Raw genomic sequence first — 13,151 nt, 5'->3', positions numbered from 1 at the left:
CCATTAATAAAGGTCACACAAAAGATACTGGTGAGGTGCTGACCACACCATTGATAAAAAGCATATTGTACAAACAACATCATGATCTAAAAAATTAACAGCATGCACATCACCGTGATTGACTACATCTGGTGCTTTGTATAACTTTTATCCAACAATGATCATATTCTGTTGTAGGTTTCGATACAAGCTGGGAAATTTATTTGAATCTTGTTAATTGATTATTAACGCCCAAGCTAAAGTCAATGGAAATTGTACATGTGTTATTTCCCTTAAGTATACTTCTGATTGATGTCTAGCAATGGCTACTGCATCACTGTAGGCATAATTGCTACTATGTTGGCAGGTTATATGTCCACTTCATATATCACCCACTCTATCATTATTAGTCTGTTGCACACTAATCTGTCACTGACATCGATTGTCTTATGTATGGCTAAATAGATGTATGCATGTCTAATATTGCTGATGTTTAAGTTGATATTTTGCATGTTTGAATCAAAATAGCTATACAGTTTCATAAGTAACAGCCTCAGTTGTGAAACTTTAAGAATTGCTTATGTCGTGACATAAAGCTCTATGTCATGTGACATAAAAATTTCTATGTCATGGCATCCCTAATTCACAGCTGCAATTGAATCTTAACTTTCACTCTGCAGTTAGTTAGCTATGTAGCTTAAAGCAATGAATTTGCTATTTGATACAATCCAATGTCATGGGTTCTAAAGCCTTGAAGAATATCTCAGAAGCATGTCTTCAGACACTTTATTATGTATGGTATACTATCTCTCTTATTATGGACTCTTGATACTATGTACAGTATACTATGTACAGTATGCTTGTTGCAATAAATCTTGAACTTAGTGTATGCCAGCTGTATATGCTTATGTTAACAGTGGAGAGTACCATAACAAAGTGCTACAGTTACACTAGGGCTGCTGTGGTATTAACATTCCAATGAAAAGCGACTGTTCTATTAGAGACTATTGATGTAATGAGTTATCTATAGTACATACAAGTGCTCCATTGCACCCTGTATTTTCCATTCATCACTCCATCAGAGAGTATCCATGTAACTGTACTAAGCAGTTGCTCTACGTACTTTGAAGTATCATACTATCATAGCAATTTAGCCTATTACGTTTTTTATAATATCCTTTGATGCAGGCCTACAAGTTATCTTAGATAATAGCAAGTACACCTGCAGTTAAATCCTAAATTCACCATGCAGTTAGAAAATCAATTCAAAGTATTCCATTGACTGTGCTTGTTACAATCCTTTATGTCTGCACTTCTACTTGAAAACCTCAAATCTGATACAATTATAGCAACTTACTTTATGCATATATGCTATATAACAATATAGACTTAGCTACTCTTAGCGGGAGAATATCTGTACTTCACAAGTGCTTTCATGATCTTTAGTACTTGGTTGTATGATTATTTATCTGATTTGTCAAAAAGATGGAGTTTCACCAAAAGGCAGAGCTTGTACAACGGTGCTTCCCTTACAAAATACAAAAAAGTAACTCAGACAGATACAACAGAAAACAAACAACAAAAATAAAGCAAACAACAAAGACAATACTACTTAGAAACTGATTACAACAAAACAATGTATACAGAGCTTGATGAAATTTGGGTGCCTTGAGGGTCAATACAAAATATGATACAGTGTTCCATAAAAAAACAAAAAACGATGTTCACAAAAAATGAGTATCTGTAGGAATTGATAGTAGATTGTAGTGGCACAAAGGACACAGAACGTGCTCGAGTACAAGATATATTGAAATTACTGAAGTGTGATAGCTTCAGAGAAGCGTATCTACCATGTAAGATGTCATACAGCATGGATACGCTTGGGTAATTTCTTCACAACAAAAGAGTGGGCCAATGTAACTCTTGCAGATAGGCATCTGAAGATTTATTCCAGCACTTATGTAAAGTGACCAATGACTCCCACAGGCCCACCATGCAACACGTTGTTAAACACGTTCCATGGTAGACTTGTCAGTGCAAGCATACTCCAGAGTTGGTCATACCAGAGATTTGTAAACCATAGATTTAACTTCATGTAACACCCCATAGTGTGTGATGTAGGAAGTTCAAAGATTTACTGGCTTGGCTGACACATACTTGCAGTGGTCAGACCACGACAAATTTGATCGGAACCAAACTCCTAAATATTTGACAGAGGAACTCCAAGATAAAGGAGAGTGGTTGATAAGATAGTTAAAAGATATTGTCTTGTGTTTATTTGAGATAAGAAAAGCCTCACACTTGGACACATTCAATCAAAGTTGCCACTTGTTTGCCCAATCACAAAAACAATCAACCCAGAGTCAAGGTCCTCTTGTAACAACATACAGTTTCACTTTTAATTTGGTGACATCATCCACATAATTATTGCTTCACTTTTGAGTGCTTGACAACACTATGCAGATAATCAATATAATAATAGTAAGAATAATAAGGGGCCTAACACAGATCCTTGGTGGAACTCCTGATCTGACACTTAGCCAGTCTGAATATGTACCATTGACAACAACTCGCTGCTATCTTTGTGTCAAAAAGGAGCATATCCATTGCAGTAGCTTACCATCAATACCTATAGACACTACAGTTTATCAAGAAGATGTTCATGGGCCACAGAGTCAAAGCTAGGCATTAGCGAAATCTAAGAAAAACCAATGTACACTGTTACATTATGTAGTTCTAAGGAAAGACTCCAATCATGTATGCAGACAAAAGCAATGAAAATGAGAGTGAAAACCAAGGTGTGCATCACTCAAACAGTTACATTTCTCCAGAGCTTTGGTCATTTCTTTACAGATAATCCTTTTCATAATCTTTACCACAATATATATATATTATCCCCAGGTTAGATGGTCTGCCCTTGCCACCACCCCCAGCACCAGTTGGCATGTGCTGGACAACTGTTAGAAGAAGATAAAACAAGTTGGACTCAGTAGTCCCTGTACCCATCAAAGCGCCCACCTTTACCACAATAGACGTTAAACTGATGGGTCTGTAATTTGCTGCAACAAGACAATCTCCCTTGCAGGAATTGAACCCTGTACCTCTGGGTTAACAGTTCTATCTGCTAACGCTCTGGCTAGGTTTTGACAGGAATGTAACTTAAGTTTTCCACCTTCAGTGCATTATAGGGAACGAATAAAAGCACATAGCGATTTGCAACAACAATACTTGGAGTTGCCAGATGATGAGCACTGAATTTTGTTAAAATCCTGTGTTGATACATGCTTTGGTTGTCGAGTTAGTGGTGTAACAAAGCAGACAGATGGATAGATAAACAGGCAAACAGCTTTATACATATATATCATACAGTACAATAGTACTGCATAGTAGGGACCACAAAAGAGTAGGCGTGGCCCATGACACAACATCAAAGACAACATGTATTACTGGGTTGGATTGCAACTAGTCCTACAAGTTATTTGCAGTGTCATCATTGGATAGGAACAACAACCTCATCATTGGTATTGTACTATTCACCTTGGTGATAGGACTGCATGGTATATTAAGACCTTTGAGATCAAAAATTATCAAGAAAAGATACTTACTATATATATTTACTCATTTATAGTGCTTAATACACATCAGATTAATGTAATTATGTACAGATAATTCAAAGCAGTGCTGCATTCACTAGTATTAGTATTGGAGTAGCTTGTAGAAACCCGATCTACAACATGTAATACGTTAGTTACAACTTAATGTCACATTCTGATTGCAGCAATAAAATGAGAAGAAAGCTATTATACTCTTCAAGGTTGCAAATATGTACATGCAATTTTATTTCATTGTATGTACATTGGATTTGATTTACATGTCAGCAATGCATTCTCCACACAACAATATGTGCATACTACGTATGCAGTTATCACATGTACATAACTACACATGATATTAAAATATTCTAATTATATTCTATAAACTGCCATCATGCATGTTTGTGCACATGATAACACCACACATTGTACACTTTCTGTTTTGTCAACATATTTATGAATGGTACAAGCGTTATTTCATTTTCAGTACTCATTCACATGAGGTTTACAATTATACACAATAGCGTAATAATAACAAAGGCCATTGATATTATTTGAATAACCATATTATGTATGCTATTGATGCTTATAAAGTTTTGTTTCAATTTCTCAGAGACCTGTAAACAGTGTTATGCAGGAACTGATACATTTACAATATATTTACAATCCATAATACATTCGGTATATCATAATTTTCCCCAAGCAAAGGACAGCTTACATTTAGCCTCTCTATAAAGGACCATTTTAATAGTCCCTATAGACATTAGCCATACAACTTTACCTATAAAGGGAACTAAATTACACACTGCTTAAAGTTTCTTAGTTTACTAGAGTGGTATATCCCCAACATATGGAACAATTAATTATTTGTTATTTTAGTAGTTTTTCAGTAAACCCGCATTCACTGATGTTTTACTAAGAGGTAAAACTTAGTAAAACAATATGTTCCATATGCTAGTTACTGATGTTTTACTATCAATATAACTGGGTACAACCCTTAAGCAGTCATACAGTGACAAAAATTCAAATTGATTTGGTCACAAAATGACCAATGAGGTTCCAGTGTACTTTGTGTGAAACACTGAACATATCTGTTCTGTTTACATGCAAAACCTTATTATAATAGTATTTTTTTAAAAATTAAAATTGTTAATTTAAAAAATGAAGTAGGGATCTATACAACAAAATGTAGTGAAATAAGAGATGAATGATGGTATTACAGCATAGCTCAGTGGGAAGTCCCTACTTTGGCATTGAACAAAATAATGTGCCAGAGCAGGGACTTTCCCACCGAGCTATGCTGTAACATCATCATTCATCTCTTGTTTCACTACTTTTTATTGCATAGATCCCTACTTCATTTTTAAATTAACAATTTTTAAATACTAGTCTATATATAATTATATTAATCTGATGTGTATTGAGCACTAAATGAGTATAGTATGTTAATATTTGTACATTAACTTAAGTGTATAATGTGTATTTGTAAAGTTGTGTAGCTAGTTGTACAGCATGTGAAGGTTTTTAATCTTGAATTATCAGGGGTTCACGATATTCATGATAGTTTATGGCTGTTGGGATTTTATCTTTTACGTAACTATCCAATCTGAACAGTTGAACTGAATGATGTTTATTATCCACCCATCCAACTAATCTATTGATGTTGTGTAGTTGTAATTTATTTCTGGTTGCTCCACTCAATGTATAAGTGATCATGTGATATATGACAATCAAAATGAAGTGACCCATAGCCAACCCTATCATCACATTGACAGTAGTCATGTTTGTAGTGTCATGATCGTACAGTGCTAATGCAAACAGTATAAGAATATTCATAATAAATATCATTTCTTGATAATTTTTTATCTCATTTTTAAAAGGTCTTAATATACTGTGCAGTCCTATCACCAAGGTGAATAGTACAATACCAATGATGAGGTTGTTGTTCCTATCCAATGATGACACTGCAAATAATACAGCTCGTAGGACTAGTTGTAATCCAACCCAGTAATACATGTTGTCTTTGTAGGGTCCTTGATAAGCATCTATTAGTGGCTTAAATTTATTAATTAGTGTGAATCTTGATAACCATCTTGTAAATAGAAGAATAATATTAAACGGTAGTAGTATCAGGAAGATGATGAAGCATGCTACAAACAATGTGGTGAATTTAACACCAAACAGAGGTACATTAGCATCAACTGACCACACAAGTTCAGTGTGGTCACCAGGTAGGTGAATGATTTTGGAATATGAGAACAAGACACTAGATACTATTAGAAGTATTTTAGTATAGGACAATAGGAAGAGTGTAACAAGTACTGGTAGTGCTCTATGTGCAGTGAGCCTCTGTATTGTAGTGGAGTAACGACTTGTTATGATGAGTGATGTAGCAATGAAGATGAGGTAAAAAGGAAATGCTAACTGTAACCACTTCTTAGCATAGTCATCCATACCATTGTAGAAACATGTTTGAATACCCAAGTCAAGATTAGCCAGTGAAATAAAGGTGTAAGCTGGCATGAACTTGCCTAATTGAGGAAAGAAGACTGGAGTGTTAATACTGATGATGTTAACATATAATATAAATGCACTGATAGTTCCGTCAGTTACTGTGAGGTTGAGAATAAACAGTAACAAGACCAATACTATACCAGCAATTGCAATGGGTACAATTAGAAACAGGTAGATACTTGAACATTTTTGACAAATTGATGAACCAAATATGGTAGTGAGACCTTGTTGACAATGTCCACACAATATACCAGCTCTCTTAAACTGACACTGTGAATTAGGAGTAGAGAAATTAAGGCGTGATGAGTAAGGTAGACAATAGTGTAAAGGGCAATGTGCTGAAACTTTATAAGTGTAGGAATTGTTCCATACTGCAGCAGCTAACCAACTATTTCCTGGACGTAATATTGTCTGGCTATTAATATCACATTCTGTCATAGATATAATACCTGATGATAATTTTGGATCACAAGTACATTGTTGGTTATAAAATGCAAATCCTGGTGGACAATTCAAAAGTTGGATAAAATATACTGTTGGATATGTATAGTTGACATTGTAGAGAATTAGTTTACAATGGCATTTATTTTCTGACAGAATACTATAACTAACTTCTGTACATGTTTTATGTACATGTTGGTCTGCTTCTAGTGTTGACAAAACCTTACATATTGAGTGTGGTGTTTCCTTATCATTAGCTTTCACAGATATTGTGATGTTCTCTTCCTTGACAATTCTTGCATTTAAAGAAAGTTTTATTTTCAAAGTCTGCCCAGGGTATATTGACTGTAATGTATTTGTGTAGCTATAATGGTACGTTCCATTGAGACATATGCAGAGTAAACCAGTATCAAACAGTGGGATAGTCCTATTTTTGGTTAATAACTTGAAATGTTGTGAATACACTTCAAGAGGATTTGAGCCATAGTATGTGGAGTTGGCATGCCACTTGCAGTTAATATTTCCCATATCAGAATTAAAATATTTAGCATTTTGATAAGTATCAGTTTTAATTATAATCATTTGACGGTTTTTACCACTTCCTGTATGGTTACCATAGAACTGAAAGTAACAAGGTAAGTAGAGTGGATATGAAAGTTTTTCCCCATGGTAACTGTGTGTAGTAAACATTTCACTCTTTGATTCATTACTCAAACATGTAATACTGATGAATGCACTTTCCATTATATTGATCCTGCTAAATTCCTCCATGCTAATCAGATTCTTACTTGTAATTCTAAATATATTTAAATGTGTATAAATCAAGAGGTTACCACCAGACATTCTAATTAAACTGTCTTCTGTGTTTATTTTGTGAAAGAGAATCGGTCCTTTAAAAATTAGTTGTACATTAATCATATCCAGTGCTCTGTGCATGTACAACGACGATAGAAATTGTGTTTTCTCTATAACCAACATTTGCATGAAGTAATTTGAGTGAAATCTAACAAAATATTCTGTCCCTGTCTGAAATAAGCACTCACAAATATGAACATCAAGAACTAAATTTGTTGTTTTGACATGTTGTTCAGTAGATACTGTACGGTCTCGATGTGTGATGTTAACCAATGCACTCTTATATCTATTGTTAATGAAGGAACAGTTTTGAATAACTATTTCTGTTTTTCCACTATACTTAGAGTAACATGTCTTTGAGTTTATTTCGATCATTGAACACCCTTGTAGGTTAGCTGTGTTACCCACAAAACAGCACCCTAAAATATTAATTACATTTTTGATATTGTTATTGCAGCAGCAAACCTCTACTGATAGCGCTTGATAACCACGTAACTGTTTAAATGTCATATTTGTTAAAATTATTGATACATTATAAGAACTCTGATACAAATTCAATTGTATTCCATATGAAAGATCTTTCGCATGCTCATTTCTCAAACACTCTTCATAATCACTGTTATCAGAGTAGAATTGGTTTGTAAAAGGAAATGGGAAAGTATCCATGCTATATACTTGTTGAAGTTTGCACAGCTCGCTGTGGATATGCCTTTTCATAGGAATTAACTCAAACTGACATATCCTTAACTTGTGATTTAAGTGGAACTTAGATGCACTCCAGTTTGTGGATCTTTCATCATCATCATCATCATCACCATCATCATATGAGATACTGACTCTTATGCTCTTTACTCTGACTAGAGAGAACTCACCTAAAACATTATTGGCTGATAGACCTATTGTATTTTCCAGAGTTGAGTTGATCACTACATTGTGTATGTGTACATCATAGCAATCCTGTAGGAAAAGAGATGGACATTCTACAAGGTAGACATATTTAAGGTAAAGCAAAGAGTTCATCTCTGTTTCATGATTTTCACGGATTTTACAGTTGTTGATCACGATATTCCTCAGAGTTATGTTAGAAGTTTCAATCATTACAATACCAGCTGAGGCCAATACAATACCATCTGATGAGTTACACTGGATGACTGTGTCTGGTGTTGTACCATTGGTTGTACTACCAATGAGTGAAATGTTGTGAGCATTTTGTACGATAAGATCAGTATTAAGGTGATGTAGTCCTGGTAGGAAGAGTAGTTGAGTGTTAGAGTTGAAGTATTTGGTGGTGTTGAGCAGGTAGTGTTGTAGGTTATGACAATGATGGCATGTAGTGTTGTTACGATAGTAGTGATCATCAGGTATCACAGTGTAGACACTACCAGTTACAATGTGCAACAACACTGAAACTGGTAACAATTTGTACATCTCTAAGGTGTCCAAGCACCTACAAAAGATTGGGCAGTATGCATTTGTTAATATTACTTCATAATATTGTGTATATTGCCATGCACATAGCTAATTATGTACAAAGAAAACTAATTACATTATACTAATACTTGCATACCTGTATATTCTTTGCAAAATTCAGAAATGGTTTTTTACACTGTTGGAAGTGAATAGCTCCGCGATGTGCAGCCACAATACTTTTGTATGTGATGAACTAATTCTATAAGTGTTATGTGTACGCACACAAGCTTGTATTGTTTACACAATGTTTACTATGAATAAATACAAGCTTTCTGTGTTCTACTTATTATGTTGTATTGGTTGTGTACAGAATTCAAGAGCTGTATTGAATGGCTTTGAATTTTGTAGAAATTTGCATATTTATGAGCTTGCACTCAAGCTCATGAGTCGTGCACCTGTTTGCCAATTCTTTAGGAATTTGCAACACTTGTTCATAGTAACAAAATGCTCCTTATAATGATTCTCATGGATACCATTAAAATAATTGTGTTCTGTTATAATTCAAATGGCTTTAGTGTCAGTCATCACTCAAAGTAAATGCTTGGTCTCCAATAAGTCTTGCTTGTTTAAATGTCAGATCAAAATGCTTGTAAGGAAATAAAAGCTTAGGTTTTCATATACATATACAATTGCAGAGAACGATTCTATTCCATGCAGCAATAACTTCATGTATACAGTGTGCAAATGCAGTAAAATCAAATTTACAGCTACTTAATTGTGAAGGAAAGACAAGTCAAAGATTGATATATTCCAATATAACAGTCACCACATGTCGAAATAATTATCCTAGTAGAATGTTCGTAGATGCATTAGATACTCTAATAGAGCAGTCAAGACACAATTTTTATTGGCATTTTTTAGGCATAATGAGACACAAATGGACATAATTGGAGGAAATTTTGAAGCATTTCTCAATAGGTTCAGGCCTAATACAATTGCAAATGTGTATTCTGTATGTCCGTAGCAACTAAACCATTAAAGGTTTGATCCTGACTTATGACAATGGTAGTTTTATTCAAAGGCTTATACACACTTTCTGGAGCTTTTGAGTTACTTTATTAGAGGCATTTCCGTGATTGCAAGTTTATATAAGCAAATATTTTGCAGGATATGACCTAGTTTGTGCCCACGTGCCATGTTTTTGTAGGCTCAGTCACATATTTCGCATGTATTTTACATGCACAAAATTATAACTCACTTGAAAGTCAGTCTTTATAACTAGTACATCTATCTTTAACTTTAGTACATAGTTATAGTAAACAACTAATGTTGAAACTACTGACATGCTGTGTCACTGTATGCTTGTAATGTATTTATTACAAGTACACAGAAAAATTTGGAATTTTCAACTAGAGTAGGGACCATAGCACATCAACTGAAACAAGCTGGAGTAGTGCACAATATTAAATCACAGTAAAACAATAAGAAGTGTTATATCCCTACTGTGCATTTCCATTATGGTATCTTGAGCAAAGTAGGGATATAACACTTCTTTATTGTTTTACTGTGATTTAATATTGTGCACTACTCCAGCTTGTTTCAGTACTTTTTATCGATGTGCTATGGTCCTTACTCTAGTTGGAAATTCCAAATTTTTCTGTGTACTTGCTTGTTAACTTTTTTGCAAATAATTATTATGACTGGTGAACCCACACATACCACATCTGAAATGGCGCCGCGCACTCCCCAATTATCATCTGAAAAGTAGTAAAGTATCCATTACGCTTCGTTGTCAGCTATGCCCAACCCGTTACACAGCAATACGAATCAAGAACTGTTCGAAAAGTGTTCACCTGCCATTTACACACACACACACACACACACACACACACACACACACACACACACACACACACACACACACACACACACACACACACACACACACACACACACACACACACACACACACACACACACACACACACACACACACACACACACACACACACACACACACACACACACACACAGAGACCATATCATGTTCTCTGCAAAATAAATCTGAAAATTTGTATTTTATGTGAATGAAGTGACTTGGAGTTTTGACTGTATACATGCTGTACATGCATGGCATTCACGTCAACATTTTTTTGTTAGTTCTGCCATATAGCTGTATGAGTACATATTAGTTTGGCAAGACACACACTGCATGCTTTACATTCTGTGGGGATGCGTAGATGCTATTACTCAGTATGCATAATTTGCAACTGAATGCTGCAGCTTCTAGCTAAATTTAATGTTTTGGTCGCTGCAAAAATAGTGTCGCTGCATACTACATACATTATTTTGAAGTAATTATTGTGCATACATGCAGTCATACAGCTATACAATTAGGTATAGACTACATTAAACAAGTTTCTCTATATAATATAACATGGTGCAGGCTGTGTTAAATCTTCGCTGTTATGTGTTAGTGTGTGTAACAGTGTAATCAAAACTTGTTTTTGGGTATCTCCGATCGATGTACTATTATACCTGGCATCATGTCATTAAAATTTGCTCACAAACATTGTAAACAACTTGAAATATACGGTGGAGACAATCTGAAATGTGCATGCACAACACTTTTTATGAGTGTCTAAAGCAGAGTGCATGTTGGCATGAGAGTCAAAGGAGCCACAACAACTGAGATCTGATATCTTCTTTGTGTTCAACCTGTACTTAAACAGTGGCTTCTTGCCAGCAAAGTGTTTCTTATATATATCCCACTTGGATACATTGTGTACATTACAGCCATTGGTTCCACCAACACTACTAAAAGATAGTTTAGGGGCACAAGTGCTTGGGAGGTGGTGAAGAGGTGTCCCTGTCTCCTCCATCTCAAACCAAAGTAATATTTCATGATACTCTAACAGAACAGTCAAATACTCTAATAAAACAAAACATACATCACATATAATACAAAGAATACTTCATGCAAGTATTTCCTATGCACAAATAAAGTCTAGATCACTGTTCGTGGCATGGTACTGAAATCTAATTTATTTCAAACTGAATTTTGGCTAAGTAATAGATTAAATGAAAGTGCCTCAGGATGAATCAGAAGCAATCTACAAGAGATAAAGGAGTGGTATATCAGTACCTTAGGGTGCACCAGAAGCAATCTAAGAGAGTTTAAAATGCAAAATTTTCTGGAGTGGCACGTCAAATTTTCAGGTACCTAAGAATGCCCCAGAAGTGATCTACGAGAAGTGGATTTGGAGAGTAAGGGTATGTATTGAAAACTTTTACAAAGATCGGCATACTCTAATAGAGCAGTCAAAAATTTATTCTAATAGAGCAGTCAAACCTACTCATAGAACATTTATAAAAACGGAATACAGTTTGTAAGACTATATGAATTTTATCTGGAGTAATTTATAAGCCACGTAGCTATATGTTGAATTTATTATATTTCAATGGGAGAATTTGAATATGTATGTATTTTGATCACTATGCAATGTCTGAATAGCCATAAATGACATTTGGGACTTAAAAGGGAACCAAGCATATATTGAATTAGTCCATGAAATCACAAATCTAGAAGTATTTTAATGTTCAACATCTATCAGTGGCTAGGGTTGTGCCCCCTGCACTTAAACTCATTACCCAATCTGGAAACTCCCTTGGAAAATTCCTGGATACGCCCCTGGGCATTACATAAACTTCAATATGAGTAATTTTGTCTAACATGGTAGTAGCATAATTATTGTTCTGCATGAGCACATAGTTGTTATTGAGCCCACTGTACTGACCTCTATACTCCTCCTTCAGATTATACATGCTTGTGCACCGTTTCCAAATTTCTAAATTGGTTTAACTATATTTTAACTATAGCAATTAATTTAGACCAATATTGAGATTTAGACTTGTACATATGAGATCTTTTGCTCAAATATCTTAACTTGTAATCATAGGCAATTATTTTGCCTGTTGCAGATCTCCCATGTATTCAGTACACAAACATGAACCTGTCCTCAGTGGATGCTTACAGTTTTGGGACAGGCACATTGTATTCTTTCCCACTCCCCACACACACAATAATATAACAAAAAGGCTATACTAACATAATAGGTGTAGCTATATGTAGTCAAATTAGCATGTTTGTCTATTTTCAGATACTACATGTATTATAGCATATATACCATGTAGGTGGTGGAAGCTGCAATGACATAATTGTGTGAAGTAAGATATACATGTGTAATTGCATTATGTGCGTGTGTCCATGTTTCAAAACAGGCACATTATTAATTATTATCTTTATCACTGCAGCTTCCTGTACCAGCATGGTAACGATTACAGTGGGTTCTCCATTAT

At 34.9% G+C, this 13,151-nt stretch overlaps 2 protein-coding genes across 2 annotated transcripts; both read right to left on the bottom strand.

Annotated features, from left to right (window-relative positions):
* Positions 1–5,002: 5,002 nt before the first annotated feature.
* On the bottom strand, positions 5,003–7,061 carry LOC136241236 (uncharacterized). The gene has a single exon (XM_066032428.1). It carries the CDS (start codon positions 7,053–7,055, stop codon positions 5,097–5,099), a length of 1,959 nt encoding a protein of 652 aa, XP_065888500.1. The 5' UTR covers positions 7,056–7,061; the 3' UTR covers positions 5,003–5,096.
* A 692-nt stretch (positions 7,062–7,753) lies between these two features.
* On the bottom strand, positions 7,754–9,036 carry LOC136239967 (uncharacterized). Its single transcript, XM_066030712.1, has 3 exons — positions 8,950–9,036; positions 7,848–8,829; positions 7,754–7,777 (listed from the first exon to the last, which is right to left on the bottom strand). The coding sequence occupies exons 2-3, from the start codon at positions 8,808–8,810 to the stop codon at positions 7,754–7,756; spliced, it is 987 nt and encodes a 328-aa protein (XP_065886784.1). The 5' UTR covers positions 8,811–8,829; positions 8,950–9,036.
* Positions 9,037–13,151: the final 4,115 nt, after the last annotated feature.

The sequence above is a fragment of the Dysidea avara genome, chromosome 12 (genome assembly GCF_963678975.1).
Source record: "Dysidea avara chromosome 12, odDysAvar1.4, whole genome shotgun sequence".
Classification (NCBI taxonomy): domain Eukaryota; kingdom Metazoa; phylum Porifera; class Demospongiae; order Dictyoceratida; family Dysideidae; genus Dysidea; species Dysidea avara.
The sequence above is the reverse complement of the archived record's forward strand: the minus strand, read 5'-3'. Positions and strand labels throughout refer to the sequence as shown.

Coding starts and splice junctions, on each gene's coding strand:
- LOC136239967 (XM_066030712.1), bottom strand. CDS start 8,810: ATGTACAAATTGTTACCAGTTTCAGTGTTGTTGCACATTGTAACTGGT. Junction 7,778..7,847: donor ATCAAGCGCTATCAGTAGAG/GTTTGCTGCTGC, acceptor TGGGTAACACAG/CTAACCTACAAGGGTGTTCA.
- LOC136241236 (XM_066032428.1), bottom strand. CDS start 7,055: ATGGGAAATATTAACTGCAAGTGGCATGCCAACTCCACATACTATGGC.